This window comes from Pleurodeles waltl, chromosome 1_1 (assembly GCF_031143425.1).
Source record: "Pleurodeles waltl isolate 20211129_DDA chromosome 1_1, aPleWal1.hap1.20221129, whole genome shotgun sequence".
Classification (NCBI taxonomy): domain Eukaryota; kingdom Metazoa; phylum Chordata; class Amphibia; order Caudata; family Salamandridae; genus Pleurodeles; species Pleurodeles waltl.
The window spans coordinates 381,454,226-381,479,407 of record NC_090436.1 but is presented as its reverse complement, the minus strand read 5'-3'; the positions used below and the strand labels follow the sequence as shown (position 1 = coordinate 381,479,407).

At 42.2% G+C, this 25,182-nt stretch overlaps 1 protein-coding gene across 1 annotated transcript in view; it reads right to left on the bottom strand.

The window, feature by feature from the left end:
* LOC138264479 (uncharacterized) overlaps positions 1–25,182 on the bottom strand; it is a 182,715-nt gene that overhangs the window by 102,395 nt on the left and 55,138 nt on the right. The window contains exon 3 of the mRNA XM_069212585.1: positions 12,226–12,394. Within this exon, the coding sequence (XP_069068686.1) occupies positions 12,226–12,394 (169 nt within the window). The remainder of the gene's footprint in view (positions 1–12,225; positions 12,395–25,182) is intronic.

Genomic DNA, 25,182 nt, shown 5'->3' with positions numbered 1-25,182 from the left:
AACCTCTAACACTGCTGATTTGCATTGGCTCTTTCGAAGAGTGTGTCTCGAAGGTCTTGATACTTTCCACTTTACTCCTGTCGAAGCATGGTGGGATAAGACAAAATTCTCTCTTTCTCTCAGCTTTTCTTTCAAACAGACGCTGATCAATCTGTAAGACTAAATCAATTAATTTTGACACATCATAGGTAGATCTGGAATCTGGGCTAGCACATCTTTTAGTTCTTCTCGTAAACCTCAGTAAAAAAAACACAACCCTTTTGCTCTCGGGCCTACCAGTCTCCACAATTAATTTGTTGTATTGGGCTAGATAAGAGATTAAATCCCTATTTCCTTGATTCAAGTCTAGTAATTCATTATCTGTGGCTTGGGAAATTGTTCTGCGGTCAAAAATTCGAAGGAATTCGGTTTTAAAAACTTCAAAATCATATAATATAGGGTCATTTCGTGACACCAAAGGCATGGACCATGAAGCCACATCTCCACTCAAATAAGACAAAATGAACGCTGTTTCTGACTGATCCTCTGTAGAAATAACAGGTCGACAAAGGAAGTGTAAGGAGCACTGGGTTAAATATATCTGCGCCTTGTAAGGATCTCCACTAAAACCTTCAGGTGAGGCCAGGGGAATGATAGGGGAGATGGAATGAATGACTTGTATGGATATTTCTGAGGTAGAGATAGGGAAGGATTTACCTGAAACCCCACTAGTCCCAGCGGTATTCCCAGAAGTTAAGTTATTTAATTTGGCCATGAGCTGTTGGGTCTCAACATAGGATCTTTTTATTCCCTCTCTCAAGTTTTTGTTTTCTTCTGGGCAAGGGTTAAAGTTTTTTTGCATTTCATCCATAAGTGCCGCCAAGGCATTAAAATCTAAACCTTCAGCCACTCTGCTCGTGTGGAAATAAGTATTTTCTAGGCACTTCAATCTGTCAGGAGATTACCCATTAAATCAAACTTCTACAGGAGCAGATGCCTTTTATCCAACTCCCTCTAACAGATGCGTGCTCAGACTTTACTGTTTATCTGAACTCTGCATCCGCTAGGGGGGAATAGGAACAGAAAAAGAGAGACCGCCTCCAGATCCAGTTCCAGCTTGTGTTTCCGACTTGAAGAGAGGATATTCAGTGTGTGCTTCTGTAACCTGCACCTTTCTTCTTATTGGGATTTCTTTAAAGGAAGGACCTGCAGTCGGGTGATAAGAGCATAATTAAGTACATTCCTACTGTACATTCAACTGTTCAGCCATTCACATTCACCTAATTCTATCGTTCTCCTAATCTGGCTCTTTTGAGAGACTAGCCCCTGTCTAAGAGAACAATGTTAACTTAATATATTATTTTCTCCAGGAGTCAGAGGTATCGACGTTTCTCTGGAGAACAGTTCAAAGGTTCACAAATATACAATCTACTAATGTCTTTTACAGGAAACGAAAACTCTTTCTCAAGGTTCAGTTTTCTCAATCACAGTCTCTAGGAATTAGTCTGAGCACTGAGGTTTGTCTCTAAGACTGGCAAGTCTGCAAGGCAAAGAGTTTTTGAATATATATGCACATATATATATTGGCAAGTCTGGAAATGATACAAAAAGATTCCTTACTGCAGTTGCTTGAAGTTCTGTTAAGCCAAAACGAATTCCCCTCAGAATGCCGATAGCCAGTTGTTGGAAGAAATTCAGCTTCTCCAGAAGGGAAAAAGTAGCTGGTGTGCACACATTAACAAGAAGAATTAATTACTCAAAACTGGAAGAACTCTCTATGAAACGAAGCGCCTCAGGAACACGGCTCATTCTCCTCAGGATGATAGTTGAAGTGCACAGCTCCCAGAGAGAAACAGCTAGAGGGAAGCTTCAGCACAAGACTATGGTAGAAACACTAGAGTGCTGACCTCACAAAGATTTGCGGCCACATTGGGAGTGAGGATGCCGCTGCAACCAATGTGGGTACAAGGAAAAGGGGAATCGTTTTTGCTGAGGGAAGAACTTAACAACACTGGCAATAGTTTTCCTGACAGACGGTAGGAAACTTCATCAGCATGTGGTATTTTCGTTATTACTTCTTTTACCCCTTCACGTGCAAGATTCTTCAGATATTTGATAATCTTTTTGTCATCTGCTTATTCCAGTGCATCAATGAAATCATCAAAAGTTCCTATCCAGGCAGTCCATCTGGTGCCAATATTCTGCTTGTTTGTGGTATTGAATGGAAGTGGAAGTTTCAAGAAAACGGGGGCGTTATAACCGGTGGACTATTCTGTTGTCGAGAGCAGAGCCCACTCTGGCGATGCTGGCTGCCCGCTGGAACTCATTCCATTCAAGCCATCTCTAAGACTCTGAGACATGCTTGCATCAGGGTCATCGCTGCTGATCTGAGATCATATGGCCTCTTTTACAGTAAGTGTTTGTTTTAGCTCTTTCGGGTGTTCATCACCACTTTTTATATTCTGTATTGTACCTGGTTCCCACTATCTTTAATGTTCCTCTGTATCTGGCTATTTCTCTTTTAATTCTTCCTTGCACTTGGTTATCACTGCCGTTTAGCGCTTTGCTGTACTTGATTGTCACTTGGAGTTATTGTTCCTTATGGTGTATGGCTCTGTAGTGCTTTCCGATGCAATTCCCTTTTTCACAGTCTCCCTAGCAGGTTTCTGACTGATAATACACAAATTTCTCAGTAAGGTCTTCTTCTTCAAAAGCTTTGCACTGGCTGGAGTGGTGCTGTGACTCCGTATACGTCGATTGTCAATCTTCACTTCAACTGAGGCGTATGTGGCACGCACAAGCAGTTTGTTGGACCACGGCAAACCCTCAGTTGTAGTGTCCTCCCCAGCCTCGGTACTTTTAAAATTATTATGCCTCACATAGAGCTTGATATTACATGTCCTAATTCCTCAGCGTGTAACTGCAAACTCAACATTCTAAATCATGAATTCTATTCACCACATCCAAACACTTACATCACAGTTCTACGGAGTCTGTCAGGAACCAAAAGGGTCCCACCATCTCTAACTCATGAGACACTACACCTAGCACTGTGAAGGGTGTACTCGAGGAGTGCACACAAAAAAGAACAGGAAGACTGGAAGTCTTGTTAACCTTTAATAGTTAGAAGGATATGGTTATTTTCTTGATTTGTTTTCTAAGGGGTGCCTGATAGGGTTGACAGGAGTGAGGATTCTCCTTGGAAATGCATAGAGTAAGTAATGGGACGAGGAATGGATGAAGAGGTAATTTGTGCAGTCAACAAATGTTGCAGACCCACCATAAGTGGCAGAACTAATCACACTAAAAACATCTGTATAGCACATTTAGCACAAGGGGCCTTCACAAATGGTGCACCAGTGCTCCATGAATGAAGCACATAAAATTACTAAAGATGTTTTGCTTGTTGTTATTTGTGCAAACTCTGCTAACATATTAAATAAAAAATAGACTAATTGTTAATTCTCCTTATACATTGGTAGCAACTCTAGTGTGAAACAGGGCATTGCTAATCCATTATTTCCATCTCGTCCCTTTCTCTTGCATCGTATCATATAGGATCATCTATATGGCACTTACTTCTCCTATGTGAGGCATCGAAGCACTTTCCTACTTGGGCTGCAAGCTACATATTGTAGAGTAAGTGTTTGGAAGGGTGTTGTTTTTGTTTTGTAATCCTGCGTGTGAAGAGTTTCCATGTCGTGGGTGATAACCACAGGTGCGGGTCACATGTTCTGGGATGCAGTGCTTAGCAGTGTGGTGGCAGAGGAGGTGTGAACTATAAATGCACAGTTTATGGTGCTGGCATCTTTAAGAAGCTCTTCAGGTCCCTTGATTGTATTTCCTATGATCACAGTCTACTAAGCTAATTACTGCATCCTGAAACTGTTTTTATGGTTTTGGTCTTGAGCGTACATGGTTGGCAGGAGAAAACATTTCAGAGATCTGCTAGGACGTGTTTAGTTACTATCATTCCAAATATGAATGTTATTATGAGGTGTAAAGAAGCGGTTATAGCGTAGAGTTAATTAGGAACTGCAGTGAAGGACTAGATAAAAGTCCTTAGATTGAACAGCAGTATGTCATAGATCACTACAGTTATTCCATCATTACAGTTATCCCAGTTTGCTTGGTGATTGCTAATATATTAGCTTGAAGTTGTACTAGTGATGGACAAGCCCTGTAGCAGATATGTGTCATGTGAGTGTAAGAAGTATAAGTTACAATTGGCTGCTGACTGCTGAGTATTATAGTATTACCAGAAGTGCAGGCCACAAATGTTATATAAAAAGTGACATAACCATATAATACCCGGCTGAACCATAGGTTGGCTCTTTTACTTTATCTGCATGTAGAAAGTAGTTTGCTGTTTGGGTCAGTCCCCTTCTGTGGGTTGTAAATTGAAGATTGAACTTGATCTTGAAGGTGCAATAGGCATTCCGGGTTCTATCCCGGGGATGTGGGATGATGTGGTATTCTTGTAAATAGCCAGGAATTCAACTGTCTTCTGGTGCACATATGCTTCTATATGCTTTGAATGTTGACTGGTAGTGAGTTTCAGAATTTGGCAGCTGTACTGAGAAAGTAGTACATTCTTTGGATTTCTCATGGTAACGTGGTAAGATGATAAGTGTGCAATTCCGGAGCACAGTGTCCTGTTTTGTTTGCATTGCTCGAAATTACCTTGTAGGTATAGTGCTCCTGGGAGGCTCCGTGGACAGTGCTGAGCGCCTTGATATAGTTGGCCAGTGGAGTGACTGCATGACTGGAGTCATGCATTTTCTTGGGTGAAGGTGGAGAAAAGTCTTGTAGCGGTATTTTGAATGAGTTTTATTTTGCGTATAATGAATGTGTGTGCACAAAGGGTGTAGGCTGTTGGCACAGTCGACCTCAGAAATTCTACGTGTGAGGATGACTTGCAGTTTCCATTGGCATCCAAGGTATTGAAAGTTGTAACACATCACTTTCATTATGTAGGAGACCCTCTTTGTGGAGTTAACATGTGGCACAAAAAACAGGTCTGAATCCATGGTTACCCTTAGGTATCTGACTTCTCTTGATGTTGCCAGAGGAGCATCGATGCTGCAGGAGCATTTGGTTCCTTGAGCCATATGGAGGTAGACTGGTATTTTTGCCATTGTTTGCAGGTCATGATCACTGACTTTGTGGTGTTGAGCTTTACGTTTATTAAAATGTGTGTGTTTATGGCATGAAGGCAGTCATCAAGATTTGAGCTGTAGAGGTCTTCTGGGCCATCCATTTTAGAATGATTTAGGTGTCATCTGCATAGTTGTTACAGGTGAGGATGAATGAGTTATTAGATGTGGTTGTACAAATGATACAGTTAAAAACCGTTGGAGGTTTTGACTCTGAAAGTCATCCTGAATGTCTGCTTGAGATGATACTCTTGAAATCTTTTTCTAAGTGGGTATTGCAGGTATGTAGTGATGGGAAATTGCTTTTGTCTCTTTCCATGTTGGGTCATGTATTGGTGTGATGTTTAGTGGCGGCCGGCAGCTTTAGGAGGGAGGGGGGTGGGCGGGACACACACACAAACACACACACACTCATCCTTTCACACACAGACACACACACACATGCACATCCATTAACAACACTCATATCATTCAAACATGCAGGCATGCACCAAACATTCATTTTAAAAGATCACACACACTCATTCTTTCACACACACACGCATGCACATCCATTAACAACACTCATAACACTCAAACATGCACGCGCACACCAAACATTCAATTTAAAACATCACACACATACACACACACACACACACACACACACACACTTACCTTCCGCCTCCAGGTCCCAGGAGGGTTCAGCCAATGAGGGAAGGCAGCAGTCCCAGCCTCGTCACAGAGTGGGATGGGGCCAGTGAGACTGCTGACCCCACTCTGTGACGAAGTGTCACTGATTGACACTCACCCAGGGCACTTCAGGGCTTAAACCTGAAGCACCCAGGGAGAGTGTCAATTGGTGACGCTTTCCTCGTCACCCAGGGGAGGGCCTCGAGGCACCTTTGCTGAGCTGAGGAGGTCACGCCCATAGGAGCTGTGACCTCCTCAGCCCAGCAAAGTTCAGCTCAGGCAGCCATGAGTGTGCGCAAATTGCGCATGTCTGCTCCTGGCTGCCTGAGCTGAACACGGAGAGTGTCTGTCAGGCTGACCTTTGTTCAGCCTGACAGACACTCTTCATGAGGGGCAAAAGGTGGGGGGGCGTGGCCCCTCCGCCCTGAAGGACGGGCCACCACTGGTGGTGTTGTCTGTGTTCTCCTTTGGGTAAACTTCTATCAAATATTTGAGATAAGTTAAATGGAGATTTTGTTACATAAGTCTTGGGATTGTGGTGTATGTGTGTTTTGGAACTGTGGAGTTCTTTAGGAGGCCAGTTAGCTTCAGTTATGCATGTGGTGCAGTGTTGCCTTTTGTGGTTCTGATGGCTCTTCTGTAGTTTCTATAATAGTGGTGTGGTGTGCTTTTGTCTGTTTAAATCTTGATTTTCTCCGCCTACAACTAATATATTGAGCTGTGCTTGCATTCTTTTGATGTTGTCATTAATCCATGTGTTGATATTTTTGTGGTCAATGATGGAAGTGGTCTTTATTGGTATCTGTTTGTCCAGTGTATTGGGGATCCAGTTGTAGAAGGTGTGTATATCTTTGGTTGGATATTTATTGGGATTTTCAAGATGGGAGATGAGTTTGTGAATGTCTATGTTTTTCTATTGTCTGTATCACGGTTTGTTGTTGTTATTATTTGGTGGCTTTGAAGTTCTGTCATTGATAGGTGTGTTGATCTTGAAGGTAATGATGTTGTGTATACTCCAGCTTACTAGGGAGTTGTCTGTAACTGTGAATTTACCAGTGGAGTGTGTTGGACTGGAAATAACCTGTTGGAAGTTGAAGGACTCAAGGCTGGTTGTCATACCTGAGGTTGTGGTTAGATTATTTTTGTCAGTCCATATTTTGAGTTCTCTTAGAATGTATAGGTTTGAATGGTCCAGGTGGGTCCTGGCCATTTGTATCTAGTAAGACAGCTTAGCATTGCTCGTTGGAAGTCTACATATTAAGGGGGAGGAGTAACTGATAGTGGGGGATTTGCAGTTGTCTGTAGTGCAGTTTTTAATGTGTGTTATTTTGAATGATTTTTTTAATGGATGAGGGCCAGGTCTCTTCCAATTGTGCCTACGCGATTTTTGTTGATGACCTGCAAATCTGGTGGGATATCTTTGTGACATGGGGGCATAGTCTTTGCTGAGCCATGTTTCTGTAAATGGTGTGGTTTCTGGGAGTGGGTCAACAATATTTACCCCTTCATGCAGTGCGCAGCAGAGGTGTTTCGTTGTTGCGACTGACTTGCCCAGCTGTAGCATGCATGCCAGCCTTCACCATGCTGTGAAGATATGTGATGGTTTGACACATATGATCAAAGAACTGAAGATAAGAGTTCTTGAACAGGTGTTGCTAGAATGTTATCCTTTGCTTTTTATAGCCAGATATCCTGACAGTTGTAACAGGATGTAATTGCTTTGAAGCCTTTATGCAACTTGTCCTCATGCATTCAAGATGCTGTCGCTTCACTCATGGTAACAGGTTGTGGGTAAAACTCCTGTGATCTGACTAAAAGGTTTCACTGAAAACATGTTACTGTGATATAGGTCTGGGTCAGTGACATTGCGAACCCACCCCACCACCTAGCCAGGCACCACTGGGCCCTATGGGCTGGTTAGCTGTTTCACTAAAACAGTAATTAGTTATTTGCAAGCCTATTCTCTGTGCTCCTTTACAGACAAAATGCTCATACATAAAGTTGTTAGGGAATATTATGGCAGAGGACTGTTCTCCTTAGGCTTACATGTACAGGGAGGAAAACAGAAATGAGAAGTGATGAAAATAGGGGAAACAGAGAGGGAGAGAGAGAAGCATGGGAAGAGTAAGTGTAAGAAAGAAAAGAATGTTAACATGAGGATGGAAAAAAGATAAGTAGATGCAATGGGAAAGAAAGAAAGAGAATAAGAAGAAAGGGTAAAAGAAATGATAAAAAGATTAAAGGTAAAAAGGAGCAAAGGGAAAAAGTAGAATGGAAGTGCGAAAGGAAGGAAGAGTGTATGAATGAATGTCAGGGTGAAAGGATGAATAAGTGGAGGATAAAAGCATGGGTGAAAAGGGTGAAATTAAAAATTGATGGATTGAAGCATGAAAGGATTGAGTAAAACTATGAATGAATGGAAGAATGGAAATATGGGTGAAAACACAGAGGAAGGAAGAGTTAGAGTGAAAGGATAGAAATATGGACAGATATGTGGTTATACTGATGAAAGTGGGGTTTATAGAACAGCGGTTGATTAATTCAGTTTTGTAAGACAATGCATAAGGATAGAAATGTGTGTATTTCCTTTCTCCGACCTAGTTACTTGTTTATTTGACTATGAGCATGGGACGATATACCTTCGGCCCTCTAATTCCCCTCACTCCCCCTTCTGGGTAACAAGGTGTTTTTTAAGTTGGTGACATTAGGGCCTAGATTTACAAACAGTTTGTTTTGGGTCTGCAGCAGAAAGGTGATGCAAACTTAAACAAAATTAGTTTTTTTAAATTTTCTTTGTAGTGCAACACTTGTAACAAAGTAACCCAAAGTAGATAATAGTGCTGATTTATGTTACTGGGCCTCAAGAGGGGGTGCCATAGTTGGTAAATGGGCGTTCCCATGCAACCACCCACTATTTTTAATGTAGTACCCTATCTACTAACAATGGAAGACAGAGTTTGGCACCAAAAAATAACATCACTTTGAAGCAGGGGTTAAAAAAAAGAAATGTTTTTATTTCTCCTAACATTTCCCACTTTGGATGTGTGCTGCACTGTACGGCCCGCATCTGAAGTGGGAAACGTTTTAATGTTTGTCTAAGCATAGTATTTTGTACTGGAAGGGTACATTTCCAATACAAAACAAATGCTAGAGTCACGCAGACACTTTTGCACTATGGTGCAAAGGTGTGTGTGTGGTGCTCGTCAGCCTGATTGTGCACCAGCACTGGGGGGACAGCAGGATGGTGCAATACCTTAGTAGGTGTGGTGCTTTCCTGCCTTCTCCCTCTCACAAGGAGAGGGAGCATGCCAGCGCAGCAACTTCGGTACAAAAAAATTGAAGTATGGCCCCTGCCTCTGGGTTCTTAATGGAATCATGACTTCCCTTCACCGATAGGAAAATCTACTTTCAACCAGCCTCGCCTTCTGGGTATGGAATGCAGTGCTATTCAGTTGGTTCTTTTCATTTCATTCGGTTTTTCCACGATCTCGCAGGGATGCTATGCTTTTGGCATGAAAATCATCATGATGTTTGTCCTTTTATTCAGGAAAAACCCTTTGGAGAATTGGTAACATATCCATTCATTTTAGATGACCTCCATATTGCACTATTACCCAATATGGGTGGTTTTCAGATTAGAGGTCTGTCCCAATACTCCCTACATGTCCCTGTCGTGGTCTGGTGACAGTTAGTTGTTTCAACAGTCAAGCATCTACTTATGCAGACAGATTCACTCAGTGGCCTTGTGCGATATCATGAGTCAAAGTCCCCTTAAGGTTGTTTCGACTCTGTGTCTGCTACTCCAGATTCAGCCAGCATGCTGGTCAGATATAGTGTTTGCTTCAGGGTAAATAGCTCCTTGATGTTTTTACACCTTTGGCCACCAATTCTCTAAAGTGCTGGTAGCCAGAAATGCCAATGCAGTTTGCAATTTACCTTTGTCACAGTATGATGCAGGGGTTTGGATCTTTTTTTGACAGAATTGGACTGAGGTTGTTGAATCATGTATGTTTCACTGGTTATTTTGTTTTGCTCCATCCATAGTCATATGAATATGCAGTCAGTTATCACATGGAAGGGTGATATCAGTTGATAAAATGGTAGATATTTTAATGAAATGGGTGGCTGGTATTTATTCTTTGACTGACCTTGCACCAATTTTTTTTGCAATATATTTAATTGAGTTTAAGAAGATAAACATCGCTATAGTAAAACAGAGTACCACTAGTAACAAGAACAATGGCACATTAATTCCACTCAGTTGCCCCTTGCTTCCTCTTGAGGGATCCCTCCCTCCTGAGATCCCACAGCAAGCTCTCCATCTTGAAAAAGCATCGATCAGCACCTGAATGTTTCTACTTCACATTTTATGCTGGTGGTCAGTAAAGCCCTGGGGCTAATGGAGTCCCCTCTTTGATCCGTCCTTCTCCTCCTGATCTAAGCGTGCCTCTGGGGCATCCCCTAGCCTTGTAAATGGATAGTTCTACACTCATGCACTAGTCACAACTCTTACACCACTCCTCCACAGAGGAAGGGTTGCTAGCTTTCCACGTAAGCGCAATAGCTCTCTTGGCCACAGTGAGGCCTGGACGTAGCAGAGCTAGGCTATATTAATCTCAGTCAAAGTCCTTTGTGATGTGGAGTAGGGCTAACTTTAGATCGGAGAGGATTGCCCTCCCCAGAACCCTGCCCAGACAAGATAAGATCCTCCTTCAAAATGACTCCACCTTTCCGCACGACCATATAGCATGTAAAAGGTCTCCCTTTCTAGTCCCACACCATAGACAAGTAGGAGAAATCATCACCCCATGCGTCAAAGTTTGTGCCTAGTAAGGTACACCCTGTGAAGGTATTCAATTGGATGAGGCGGAATCAGGTCGACCTTGCACCAAGTTCTTAAGGTGGATAAGGCATTATCTACTGAGAAACTTAGCAATACAAATTCCAAACTGTGAAAATAGTTTGCAGTGTGCACCTGCAGTGTGTTTTGTTAACATCTTCGTGGATGTGTTCTTTAATGCTGTAGTTCTTTTTATTTTCAAATTCTTTTCTGTCTTTGAGGGTACAGAAAGCTGCCATTCCTGGGATTTCTTGCCTCAGTTGTTGCAGGACTGGGCAGTGGATGCACTGTTCGTTTGACGGTATACAGGTATTTCAGAGCTGTTTGAATGCACTAATATGATGCAATGCTCCCTCTTAATTCATCTGTCTGTCCAGCCTGTGTGTGTCTTCTTCTTGTACATTTCAATAAGACCTCACTGACATATCCAGATGAAGACCTCCCAAGGCCACCTTGAAAGAAAGTCAGGTCTGAGGCTTCACTATCCCTACGGTAGTGGTGGAGACAATAGCTGGCCTACCACCGCTTGCGACCCTCTCCACCCATCTCTGCATAAGGTGGTGGACTCTGCTGCTGGTTCAGGTTTGTTCAGCTGGAGCGGTGAGGAAGCAGAATCACCCCCCTGCTTCTAATCAAGTGGTGGCAGCTCCAGCTGCTACGAAAGCCCTCAGCATGGTAATGTGGCCTACAGTCAGACATTGAGCAAACCTGGAGAGATACTATTTCTATTACAACAGCTCGTCTTTGACACAACCCTTCCTGTATATTAGAAACCAAAATTAAATAAATATGTGAGCATACGTTTATGTATTTTTGGTTTTCAGGAAGTCACTAGTCATTCCCATCTGATAAACTTGGTTCTCTATGGCAGAGGGCAGCGGCACTCCCTGTCCTCCCTTTACTCACCTGGGTAACTAAGTTTGGTCTCACTCCCTACCTTATTTTCTGGGGCACTGGAGAAAGAAGGAAGACGGGAACCTGGGAGGACCTGAAGCAGTGTCAGGTTGAGGTGGATCATCCTGGTGAACACCACCTGCTTTGTGGACGAGCCCAGTGCATGATAATCTAATTGGCCTGTTGGTGTTATCTAATAAGTTCTCAGTGACACTTCAAGAAGAAATTGGCAAAAAGACCCGAGAGAAAAACTGCTAAAGATGGTAATTTCAAATGTATTTTTGTAGGCCTGCAACATTTCCAAACAACTTATGTGATGTTCATAAAAATCAAATCAGTCATCCTTAAAAAGGCTCCGTTTGTGCCATCGATGCAAGTGGTGGGCATCATACTCATTTTTGAGAACCATGGCTTATTTTTCAACATCAGACTTTGACCTAGCACAAAAGAGAGGGGTAGGAAAAGGGAAAAAAGGAGGAAAAGAAACATGGGAAAACAGTGACAATGGTACAAAGGAGGCGTGGAAAAAAACCTGTAAGGATACGCAAAGAAATAGGAGGTGTATGGTGGTGGAAGAAAGAGACATGAGGTGGAATCAAATCTAGGCTACTTTGGTGTTTGACAGCCCTGGCATTTGGCAGCAGTGATTTCTTTTTTTTTTTTAAATTAAACACTGTTTCTCACCTGTAGAAAACGACGGCACCTGTCTGGTTATTTCTGTAATGAGTGTCTGAGCTAGATGCTGGAATCCCTCCTCATGAAGCACATCACAGAAAGATGCGAACATATGTTGATCTCCTTTCTTCAGAATTTCAAGAAGTTTTGCAACTTTACGCTCTGTAGAATCTTCCAACTGTATAACAGAAATCAAACCCAACTTTCAATTTCTCAGTTTTAGAAAGATATGCTAATGTGTTACACTTGAGTCTAGGTATTGGTTGGTTCAGAACATGTAATTTATCCTTTGTTCATTATTATTTTGTGATGTCTCTAGTACCATGTGGTGAAAAGTAACTACGACAAATGGCTCCCGTTTTGTATAACTACGTAGCCCTAAGGCAGTAATAAATGAGAGAGTTCTATTTCGTCTACCTGTCCAAAATAGTACTTCGGCACTGGGTAATGCCACCCCAGACAAATGACCTTTTCAGTAACCTGCATCCCTGGGGCGCATTGCCAAACGTGAAGGAAGCCAAAGTAAAACACGAAACACTTCCTGCCACAAGAAAACCACCTCAATGTGTTGTAGAAAGTGTCATCATGAGCAGCGGGACTCCTAAGTTTATGACTTTCTTTACTGCATATTTGCCAATTTTCTATGACCAAAACCGGTAGGATTTTTCAGTTTTCAAATATGCTAATTATCATTATGATGACATCACAGGAAATAGTATCACATCATGTGACATATATCAGTTCACAGATACTGACAGTGTGCTCTTGCTACAGAGAACACACATTCCGTGAGCTGTCTTACTGAGAATTGCAGCTGTCCAGCCTCTACTAACCAGTTCTCAGTGGCGTAACGAACCTTGAGGAGGTCTGCTGCAAAGTACACAGAGGGGCCCCCGTCCAAACTCACTCAGGAGCTCTCAGGCCCAGGTACTGGCCTGAGGAGGCCTTCTGGAGCTCACCCCACCTCCCCCGCACTGCAGGGGTTGTGGGGGCCTTTGTTACGCTACTGCCAATTCTTCGCTCAAAGAACATATGTGATCTCCAGCTTTATTCTTGGCTTTTTTTCGTTATTATTGTTGCCTCTACCTATTTCCATCAAGTGCATACGTTTCCAGCTTTCTTAGTACTCTCAGGCCCTATACCCTCACTCACCAACCTGTCTTGGGCCCAGTGAGGCTCATTTGTAAAGCCTTAACTCGGCCCTGGTTGGCTGCGGCTTTGGGTAGTCAGGTTTTGTCAAAGGAACAAGTGCAAAGCATTTAGAAGTACCAAAACCGCTGAAATATTAGAAAACTGGAATATTAGAAAATTACTTTACTTCTTAGGTTTTTCAGATGCACCTTTTTCATTGAAGACTGCAATTCAACTTTAGTGTGTGGTGAAATGCTATATATCTCGAGGTCCCAGGATGCCTGTTTCCAGTCCAGGGACCTGGCCTGGCAGTTCAGGCTGGACTGTTCCCATGGAGAATAGGGCCAATACTGATTTGCATATGACTGTGTCCAAATTGTAGTGGCATGGTGAGCAAAAGAACAATGGATTAAACCCAGATCTGTGACTGGGGGGGAGTGTTTGAAAAGTTTCAGCACTCTGTGTATCATCCTTTTGTGTTGCTAAAGTTGCCCTAAGTGGAAAGAGTATGCCCAGACATGGGTCCCGTGCTTACTGTGCCACTGGATTCAAGCTACCTTGGCTGATGAAGGGTGATACCCTGAAACTGGTCCCAGGTTGCTTGTTTCCAGTCTAGGGAGGACCTGGACTGGCAGTTTGGGCTGGACTGTTCCCATGGAGAACAGGGTCAAGACTGATTTGCATAAGGCTGGATCCACACTGAGGTGGCATGGTGAGCAAAAGAACAATGGATTAAACCCGGCCATGTGACAGGGGTGAGTGTTTGAAATGTTTCAGTGCTCCGTCCACCTTTTGTGTCACCACCATCACAAGAACCAGGCAAAACCCACATAAAATTTACTCAGGAATGCAAATGAACTTAAGGCAGACAACTAGCGAAATTAAAGTAAAACAATAAAGGCAATGGTTAGCAAAGGAGGATTGCCGCTCACAAACTACACTTAGAAACACTGAGGGCTACAGCACGACTGAGGTTTCCTCCTATAATGAAAGCCATGTGGAGAAATAAGGTGCATAATTTTCTTGAGCCTGCAGCTTTGGACACTTTTATTGCTCAGATAACCAAGGAAGGGCACCCGGGTAGCAGCTAAATGTAAAGTCTAGACGTGAAGTTAATCTGCGGTGGAGGTGGGTGGAACGGGCATCAGGAGATGCCTAATATTAGATGGGAGGGTTCTCTGGTGGGGGCACTTGAGGTGGGGAGCAGTGGGAATTTTTTTTTTTTTTTTATTGAATGTCCTCTATTCAAGTGAGATGATGTCTCAGATAATCAGTAGGAAGCCCAATAGTAGGTGTGATATGTATAGTGGGTTGTTTGGGGGAAGGACGCAGTTGATATCTGCCTGGTTTGAATGGGTCTGTCTGACAGAAACATGCGGAAATCATGGGCTATTCTTTGTTGGAATGTTAACAGACTTCAGGTTGTTAAAAGACGTTGATAAATTTTGCAATATTTAAAAGATAGTCAAGCCCAGATAATGATACTGCAGGAGACCCCTCTTCTGAGGCAGGAATGTAAGGACCTTTTCTCTAAGCTGGGGTGGGTGGAGCCCATAATTGCCACCGATCAGATGTGTGGTTCTAAAGGGGTAACTGTGGTTATTAAAGCAAATTCTGGGGTAAGCTTAGTTCGGTGTAAGGTGGATGAAGGAGGGCGCTGGATAATCGCGGAGATAAAAGTCTATGAGGCGGTTTATACAGTAGTTAGTTACTATGGGCCAAATGTGTATGATACTACACCATTGTCCAAATTATTTGATAGCCGTCTTGGCTTTAAAGCCCCAATTATTTTTGTGGGGAACCTAAATATTTTATTGGATAACAGCTTGGATAGGTGCTCGGAGAGAATACAAATCAAATGAACTCTCCAAAAATGAGATCTTACTTGCTAGACATGATGGAACATTTTGGGTTATGTGAGGTGCTGCAGAAATTAAGGGCGGAAAGTAGGAAATATACTTTCCATAGCAAAAACAAAATGGTCACTATTCAAGGTTGGATAATTTTTTGATGGAGAGCCAAATTTTAGACAGGGTCATAGACTTGGTCCAGACGCCAATCCATTTATCAGATCATTCAGTTATTATTAAAAATTCAGCAGAAGGGAGGATGGGAGGATAGGAGGTGGACATTTGATAGAAGGATGTTAGTTCTGCCTCAACTAGTGTATAAGATTTCACAGCAGTCACAGGGGTTTTTTCACTGTAATATTGCTTCAGCCCCAATTCACGTGGTTTGGGATACATATAAGACGTGGTTGAGAGGGTCTATAACCAGTCTGGCGGTGCACTGGGTGAAGCACAAGAGGTCTCTTCAACTTGAATTGGAGGGGGAGATGGCGAGGGTAGAGGAGGTGTTAAAGGCAGGTACAGTTAGTGAGGCAGCTAGGGGGGCTGTGTTAGAACATTTAGGAGATCTGCAGACAAGATTCCGGGTTATGCAGGAGGTAAAGATCAAACAGAAGTGTGAAGATAGCAGAGCGCGGAATATTATACTTGGTGAAAGTTGTGGAAAATTGTTAGCATGGAAGAGCAGACTGGAGTTGCGTCAGAACAATATCAAGAGGGTTATCGACGAGGATATAGGTGTGGAGGTTGAAGATAATCACGGGATAGTCGCCACAATCAAATCTTTCAACCAGAAGCTTTATAAGGAAGACCTGGACCCAGATGTTGGGGTTATAAACGCATGGTTGGGAGAGAAGCATCTTCCAAGATTAGCTAGTGAGGATGCCCTGCGTCTGGGTCAAGTAATATCTGGTTCTGAGATTTTAGCCGCCGTTAAAAAAGTTAAGAAAGGGAAACCGGCAGGTCCTGATGGGATCCCCAGCTAGCTTTATGCAGCATTAGAAGAAGTTATTATTCCAGTTTGGGTGCAGTTGTTCAATGCTATATTATTGGAGGGTTCTCCTTGCCCATATTCCTGGAATGAGGCGGTTATCACATTACTGTTGAAACCGGGTAAGAATCCTGTGGAATGTCAATTTTTACAGACCGATATCTCTGCTGAATTGTGTGATTATAAGGTTTTTACTAGTATTTTGGCAGGACGTCTGAATAGAGTGGCTGGTCAGTTGATACATCAGGATCAGAAGGGCTTCCTACCGGGCAGGAACATGAGAGATCTTAATCATACTTTAATAGGAGTTTTGACCTGGCCACGACTTCAGATCTTCCCTTGACAGTTGTGACGGTGGATGCCGCTAAGGCATTTGATCGAGTGAACTGGAAATATCTCATGGCTACTTTGACCCATCTTGGAATTGATGAGTCTTTAATCAAGATGCTACTAAAGATATATAGGGCTCTGACTGCGAAAAATTCTGGTTAATGGCATCCTATCATCGAGTGTGCAGATAGGCAGAGGTACTGGGCAAGGGTGCCCTCTTTCCCCGATTCTTTTTGATCTGTACATTGAACCCTTCGCAGAAAGTTTGAGGTCTAATGCCTATATAAGACCTTTTGTGGTCGGAGTTTTTTATAGGAAAAACATGTTGTATGCGGATGATTTGATGGTTTTCACCTCTGATGTTACATCAGCAATCCGAAATCTTCAAAAAGAAGTAATGATGTTTTGAGTTTGACAGGTTATGAAGTGAATGAGGGAAAAACTGAGCTAATGATCTGGAATCAAAATTATGAAGCCCCAGAAAGGTTTTAGAGATGAGGTACTTGGGTATAATGATAACACAAGATTTGGGAGAGTTAGTCTCTAAAAATTTAGATAAGGTGGTCAAGGTGGTTAGGGCTGTCTTGAGAAAGTGGGGAAATTTGCCGCTTACTATCTATGGTTGAGTCAACTTGGTTAGGATGTCTATTTTACCGAAGATTACTTTTTTATTTGATAGCATCCCTTTGTATTTTGATAAAAAAAGTTATTTTAAATTTAAAGGCAAAGATTACAGCCTTTATATGGGCCAGCAAAGGAGTTTGGTTATCTTGGAAGAAATTGAGGAGGAGGGTCGGCGTGGGTGGCCTGGCCCTTCTCGATCTCCAGTTGTATTGCTGGTCTTACTTACTAAAAAACACTAGGATGTTACTGTTATCCCCAGACACCTCAATAAGGGGATCTATGTTTAGAGCAATGTTGACAGGCTACCCAATAAACGGTTTCTTGTACAAGTTTGGGGCTCCAAAACTTTTTAAGAAAGTTAGGCTGAAATGCTTACGAGCTGCTGCCACTAGCTGGTATGAAGTACGATCCTTTCTTGGTGTTGGTTATTACAGCACACTAGCACCTATTTGGGACTCTCCAGGGACCCCGGAGTGTCTGCTTGACAGTTTGGCACTGCCCTTTAAAAATAGCATGGTAATAAGATGGGGGCAGTTAATCAGGGATGAGTCTTCACTGAGTTGGGAGTTCTGGAATCATAAGACACAAGGGTCTCTGTCTAGATTTAAGTTCTTCCAGGTTAATGGGTGGCTCAAAAGTCAGGGAGACCTGGGTCCGGAACCGACTCAATTGGAGCAGGACTTACTGTTAACGACTGACATAAAGAAAAAAGTCTCCGATGGTACCAACATCTACTGTTAAGAGTCGAGTCAGTATCTCAACCGCTTTACAGGAAATGGAGCAGATGTTTGCCAGAGGGTGAGTTGGAAAACCTTTGGCGGACATCTTTGGCCACATTGTATTCGGTGGTGAAAGTAGCCGTATTAAAGAGAAATCATCTCTTCACTCTTCATAAGGCATATTGGACCCCAGAAAGGATGGCGAAGATAAAGAGAAGTAGTGTGATTTCAGAGTGTAAGCGGTGTGGCGGTATAGGGGCAGATGATGAAAATATGTTTGCCTCATGTCTGAAACTTCAGGGTTTCTGGTCAGAAGTGGGTAAGACAATATCTAACTCCCTAGGTGCCTCGATTGAAATGACCCCTCGGTTAATCATATTTGGGGTATCAGCTAGTGATATTGATGTGCCTTCTTCCCCACTCCCCACGTGTTCTTCAACTAAGCTTAACCTCTATCAAAGAGGGTTGGTGTTTATCCTAATTTTACTTGCGAAAAGGGAAGTGTGCAGAAGCTGGGTTCAAACCACCCCCCCTAATTGGAAGGAATGGAGAAGTTCTGTTCTCTTCTTTAAAGATATAGATAAAAGCCAAGTGGGGAGGACTGGTAATCGGATATGGGATCTCTTAAAGAACTGAAACGGTTATTGCCTAATCTCCAATGATTATTCATCTGGACCTGGCTAGGTCTGGAACTAGGTCTCAATCCAGGATCTAGATGGTCATGGGCTTCCTGTGAGCTTAGCGCACCTGAATAACCTTAATGGCAACAATGTATGAGGACAAAAGAAACGCTAAGCACTCACTTACAAAAGAATTGCACATAGGAAGAGACTTTAATGTGATGAATGGGAAACGGCATACCAGACAAACAGCAGACTTAAAAACTGAGACCACAGTAAGTTGACGGAACTCACTGTGGGAGATATATTATGTGAAAAAGGCTTGTTTAACTCAGGACAAAGAAGTATCCAACACACATCACTTGACCCATTAAACCAGATGCTCAGTAACCTATACTGAACTGACATTGTTGCAAGAGATACTTTATGAAAGTCATAATGGACTATGGAAGAAGTCCTATTCCATGCCTCCAAAGAAACAAGTATGAGGAAAAGCAGCCAGCTTTTATACTGCTGCCAACACAACAAACTATCTTCCCAAGTGTGGTGCACTGATACTGCTGGAACTATCACAGACTCATGCAAAATGGCGCTAACAAAGAAAGACTTCCTGCACAGGCTGCAATCCTCCAAGAACTAAAGGAATGCATCAAATCAGATATGTACAAAAGCCTTACAAACCTAATTACAGACATTAGCCTCAAAATCACCCAGTTGTAGACAGATATATAAACAGTTGGTACAAAAGTGTTAAAGGCTGATATGAGACTGAAACGCCTGGAGTGATTTGAGTCTGACCAAAATACAGACCTTGGTACTTTAAGAAGTCAAAGCAGACTCAGCAGTTCTAGAGATCTAGAAAAATATTTACATAAAGATCTGATGGAAGGAACAGAGGGAGCTAATCTCAAAACCTTCATACTGAGCCATTTCTTGTCTGTACTACGAGAGGATCAAGTCAACATCTGTCTAGAAAACGCAGAGAGTGTCGGCCCATGAAACAATGGTGAAACTGAAAGACCTAGAGATGTTCTGGTCAAACTGCATAGCTCCAAAGATAAAGAAATATTTTAACATCATCATGGTGCAAAGAAACATTCCCCTACCAGGGGTAAAGATGTACATTATTTCTCAGATATTGCCCCTGCTACCTTGCTTTGGCTACATCAGTTCTGCCCTATCGCTGGAAAGCTGAGGAGAGAATAGATCAAAAACCAACTGAAACATTTCTGAATATCGAAACAAGTCACATCACTTTACAGATATATGCAGAGCAGCACAGTTGTTGGAAATCCAATTGAAGAATAATGGTATGGACCCCGCACAGTATGAGGGCAGCACAGGTGAAGAAACACATTCACAAATACATGAACGAAACCAAGGGTTTGTGAAAAAGGGAGGAAAGATGCCAGACCAGATAAAACAAGGATAGGTACTAGTTATGACAGTGATTTCCTCATCTGGAATAGATCATTAACTCTATGTAAAAAAGGGACATTTCTCTCGATTGCCATAACACAGAACACCATCCCACGCAGCAGAATGTTCAGTTTTAATGCAGTTGAATGTTAAGAAAGAGGCACCATAATCACATTTGACTGACACCTATTCAGGTATCTGGGAGAAGGACAAAGTTACTGCACCTTTTTCAGTCTGGTAAAAGGACCTGACTACAACGAGATATGATTGTAATCACCCTTTAGTAGGAATAGACACATCTCACACTAGCTCGTAGTTTATCTTAAGGGTTGAGTCAAAAGATGTGTTTGTTTTTACACTATTTGTTTATGTTGGCTAGGGGTTGGGTTGGGTGGCTTTTCAGACAAGTTACCAAACTCTAACATAGAGATCTCTAATCAAACTGTCAGGAATCGCTTCACCATAAAAGAGAATTAGGGGGGAAGCTGACAGGGGAGTGCATAACATAAACATACACCTTTCCCACATGACCACAAACTCTGGATAATATTAAATGTGAAAGGAGTCAATGCCCCCAAACAAAAGAACTACAGTGCTAAAAAAAAAAGCACTTCCACAAAAACAGGATGAATGCTAAATAAACTCAAATCTTATCCTCTTTCTTTTCGATTCTCAGCTAGATTGAAGCTTTTTTTTAGGTGGATTTCTATTTTTATAGATTTTTGGGCTTTAACCCTACTGCTTATACATCTGATAAGACTGGTAAATATATAATGGTATTTGGATGTCTACAAAATATGCAAGTCACCATAGTCACATCTTACAATCCAAACACATGCAGGATACATACTTAGTATCGTTCCTCAACAAACTGGCAGAATTTGCAACAGATGATGACCTTTTAGGGGGTGACCTCAACTCAGTATGTAACTCAGGTAGATGAGGTAGCAACAGCCCACATGCAGGACCTTCCTCTAAATTCTTTAAACATCCCTTGTGCTATTAGACTGAGAGGCCCATGGAGAAAGCAACCCCTGGGAGATTACTACTTTTTCTTACCTGTGCGTAGATCCTACTCAAAGATAGTGATGTTCTGCAAGAGCCACCTGATAATAGTTGTGGATCATGCCCCAACAGAATTACCTTTGACCAGAGATTTTAGAGCGGTACCTCAAAGTAGATGGTTCATCCATCCCTCCATCTATAAAGGCGCTGAGTAAAGAGAATAGCCAAAACCACATATTCTAGAGAACTTCTAATTTAACACCCCAGCAGAAACAGGTTGTACTTGCACCAAGGATACCTTTAAGGTGGTCATGTGAGAGAAATACATTAGGATGCTCACCACACTCGTGGGATACATCGAGGTCTCACTTAACTATTATTCAGCTCTTTTGAAGATAACACTTCTAAAGCACAAAGGAGCTAAACAGGCTCCACTTGATCCTACATGCATAGAGTATATTTGATGCTAGAGTGCCTCTAAAAAATGGGAAGGATCTCTTCCTTGGAATGCTTCACATGCCAGAATCATAAAGGAGATGTCTTCCATGTGACTTGGGGATGTGATGTGAGCCACATCAAAGGTTGGGGACCAGCTGATTCGTGCAGGCAACAATTCTATTGAAAATGACCTACTAAGTATGGCAAATTAATTCTGCCTCACCATTACCCTTCACCTCTATCAATATATCCTCTATCTCCACTCTATGACTCATCCTAAACCCATTCTACTACTATGATCTCCAAAATAATCCTTCTTAAACTCTTCCGTCCTCTACCCCTCCTGACTCACCCCAAACCTCAGTTTACTACAATGATCTCCCAAACAAGCCTACTAAATTCTACCTCATGTATCTCTCCTATGATTCATCCCAAACCTTATTTTACTACTATGATCTCCCTGACAACCCTCCAGTATCTCTCCTTTGACTCATCACAAACCTAATTTTACTACTGTAATCTCCCTAATCGTTTTCTACAGACTCTTCCCTCCTCCATCTCTTCTTTACTCATCCCAACCCTCATCTTACTACTATGATCTCTCAATTAACACTTCTGGATTATTCCCGCCTCTATCCCTCCACTATTCTATTCAATCCAACTACAGACTCACATGTGCTCCACTCAAATTAACTCATACCTCCCTATACTAATACTATATTGCAATTTCTCAATACTAATCTACCATTAATCCTTTTGGGTTCTGAAGTTAAGTGCTACTAAAAAAAATCGCTTCAACGCCTCGTCAGGGGCAGTAAGCACTATATAAATACAATTCCAAATTACACAAATTACAAAATTACAAATTGCACACTTAAAATACAATATAAGGCACATGACCTTCCGGAAGAGGAGTTCTGAAAAGAAGAGAAGGCACATAAAGAATACCACTCCAGAGCCCTAAAATGGCAGGTCATGGCATAAAAGGGCTAACTCAGTGCCATAGCAACAAATAGAGCTTAACTCTCCTCTGACAGCAACAAACGACATATGATGAAGTAGGCACACATCTAGCAAAACAATTATTACAAACCCAGAGAGCAAATAAATAGGTGTAAAACACTACCATAGGGATCTCCTGGTCACAAAAGGGGAGAAGAAATTAGAAGCTTTTTGAGAATATTATAAGATATTATATTCCACTAAAGCTATACATGAAGATGCCCAAACAGAATGCCTTATTTCTATTCTATCAAATTAACACCAGATCAGCAGGAAGAACCAGGGAAGAACTCCTCATTGTTATCAAACTTAAAGCATGCAAAGATGATTTTACTGCCAACTTAAAGCATGCAACGATGATTTTACTGGCAACTTTTACCAGGTGTTGTCTCCATTCTAGCCTCACACCTAACATCTTTCTTTTAGCACAATCACAAAAGAGGGGAAGGTAACACCATCCATGGGTGAAGCATGTTACTTTAATACGTAAACTGCTGTAGGATACCACCTATGTCAGTTTTATAGACACATATCACCACTCAATATAGGCACAAAACTAACCCATATTTATACTTTTTTAGCGCCGCATTTGCGCTGCTTTTTGACGCGAAAACGGTGCTAACTTACAAAATACAATTGTATTTTGAAAGTTTGCGCCACTTTTGCGTAAAAAAATGACGCAAATGCGGCGCTAAAAAAGTATAAGTATTGGCCTGAATGTGAAAATATTGCCCAATAATCTTCATACTTTGCTCTTATGCATTCAGGCTAGGCTGCTCTTTTTATCAAAGAAAGGCAAACAAATAACACTATCCACAAAACAGTCCAGCTGGTCGGAAAAGTCAAGAGGAAGGATATACCGGCTGTATTAGCACCTAAAGATGCAGAGAAAGATGTTGACCGGGTGGATTAGCAGTTTTCAGCAAAGAAAATAAAGCTTTTGGATTTGGGCACAGATTTACTTCCATGTTGTTGGCATGTTGGCCCGCACCCGCACTTTTCCCCTTTCCCTTTCTCTGTATATTGATCCCTCTGTGGGAAGGATAAACGGAGACAGGAACACTTAAGGCATTCAATGTGGGTAAGATCAATATACAATCACATTGTTTGCAGAGGAGATCTTCGACTTAAAATCTCCACATAAACCATTATCATGTGTACAGATGTATCTTATGAAATATGAATCCACAACTGAATTTAAAACCGGTTAATCTAGGTCAGAGATCCAAAATCTTATACTTCCTTCCATGAAGGCTGCTAAATCCTCATTTAAATAGATAACTAAATTAATTAAATATTTCGATCAAGACCCAGCAGATCTCTACTAGGCAAATGTCCCACATCTAGCTTCACGGAGAGGTGACTTTAGAAGATGGTCTCCCATTTTCTTATCTTGGCTATGTAGAATAAATGCAGTTAAAATTATTGTGCTTCCGAGAATTATGTGTCTTTTGCAAGCACTCTCTGTGAATCTTACCGAAGCCTTCTTTACAGAACGCAAAAAATAACAATGCAATTTGTTTGGCAGTGGAAAAGAGCCAGAATAGCCTGCAGAGTCCTCTGTGTACCTAAAGTAGCAGAAGGCAGTGGCGTACCGAAACTTGAGGAGGCTCCTCTGCAAAGTACATGGCGAGGGTAACCCTCCCCATCCCGTCACCTACCCCTTTTGCTGAGAGGGCCCCCTGGAGCTTGACTGCACCGCAGGGCTGTGGGGCTTATGTTACACCACAGGCAGGAGGGTTAGCTCCCTCAAATTTTCTGCTATATTACAAAGCCGCCCAACTTAAAGTCATCACAGACTGAGCTCTGAGGGAGACAGACAATTTGTGGACATATATGGGTAGGGCAGTTGTCAGCAGAACCATTCGGGATCTTATTTGGAAGCCACAAAGAGACAGACCTCTCAATGCCTGTATTAGTACACCTACAAACACAACCCTGGCAGTATAGGACACTCTTACTTACATTTTCCTCACTACATAATCTTGTCTAACACAATTCAGATTTCATATCAGCCCTAAAATAGAGCCCATTTGAGCGGTGGAAACCGGGTAACTGACCATATTGTTAAACAGTTCTATACTGCTACCTACATCTAAACTGCATAAATACTATCCAAATGCCAGTGTGTTTTTTTAAACGTTGTTTATTGGCATTTTCAAAAACATTACATCTCATGGTCAATATTCATATGGTGTAGTACTAGTTTCATACACATCAGTATTATTAGCCACAGGGTGGCATTGCATTGGGATCCTGCCCACAGCAGGCGAGAGCAGCAATTCAGGATCAGTCATATAACATGCATACACCTGCACATCATAACATAGAGGATGCCATATCAGAGAACAAAGGCACAACATTGTCCCATGTTAACCAATCATAACTTTAAACAAAACTCTAAACCTAGCGCCTATGGGTCTTATCCTTGCAGGAGTTCTTATGGTAGATTTTGTTAGGGGGCAAGGCTCCAGATTGGGGAGCTATCACTTTATGGCAGAATAATCTCTAATATTAGAGGGTGTCCACTTTAGCTGATTGTGATGCGTATTCAAAGTCTGTGCGCGTAGTTAACACACACAACAACACACAACCGGTGGGCACCACTCATCTGTTACCGCTGCCGGTCGCGCAAGTGTGTACTTATAGGGTGTCTGCTAAGTGGGTCTCATCTACTCAGGAGTCTGGTCTAGGTCTATCGAGGGTGCACGCACTATAGCTTCTGTCTCTCGGTCCTTATTCTGCTCCCATGACTCCCATACCTCCAGCACCTCAGACCACATAGAGACAATGGGGCGCATACGTACCCCAGTGCTTCCTCCCTTCTCAATGCATGTGTC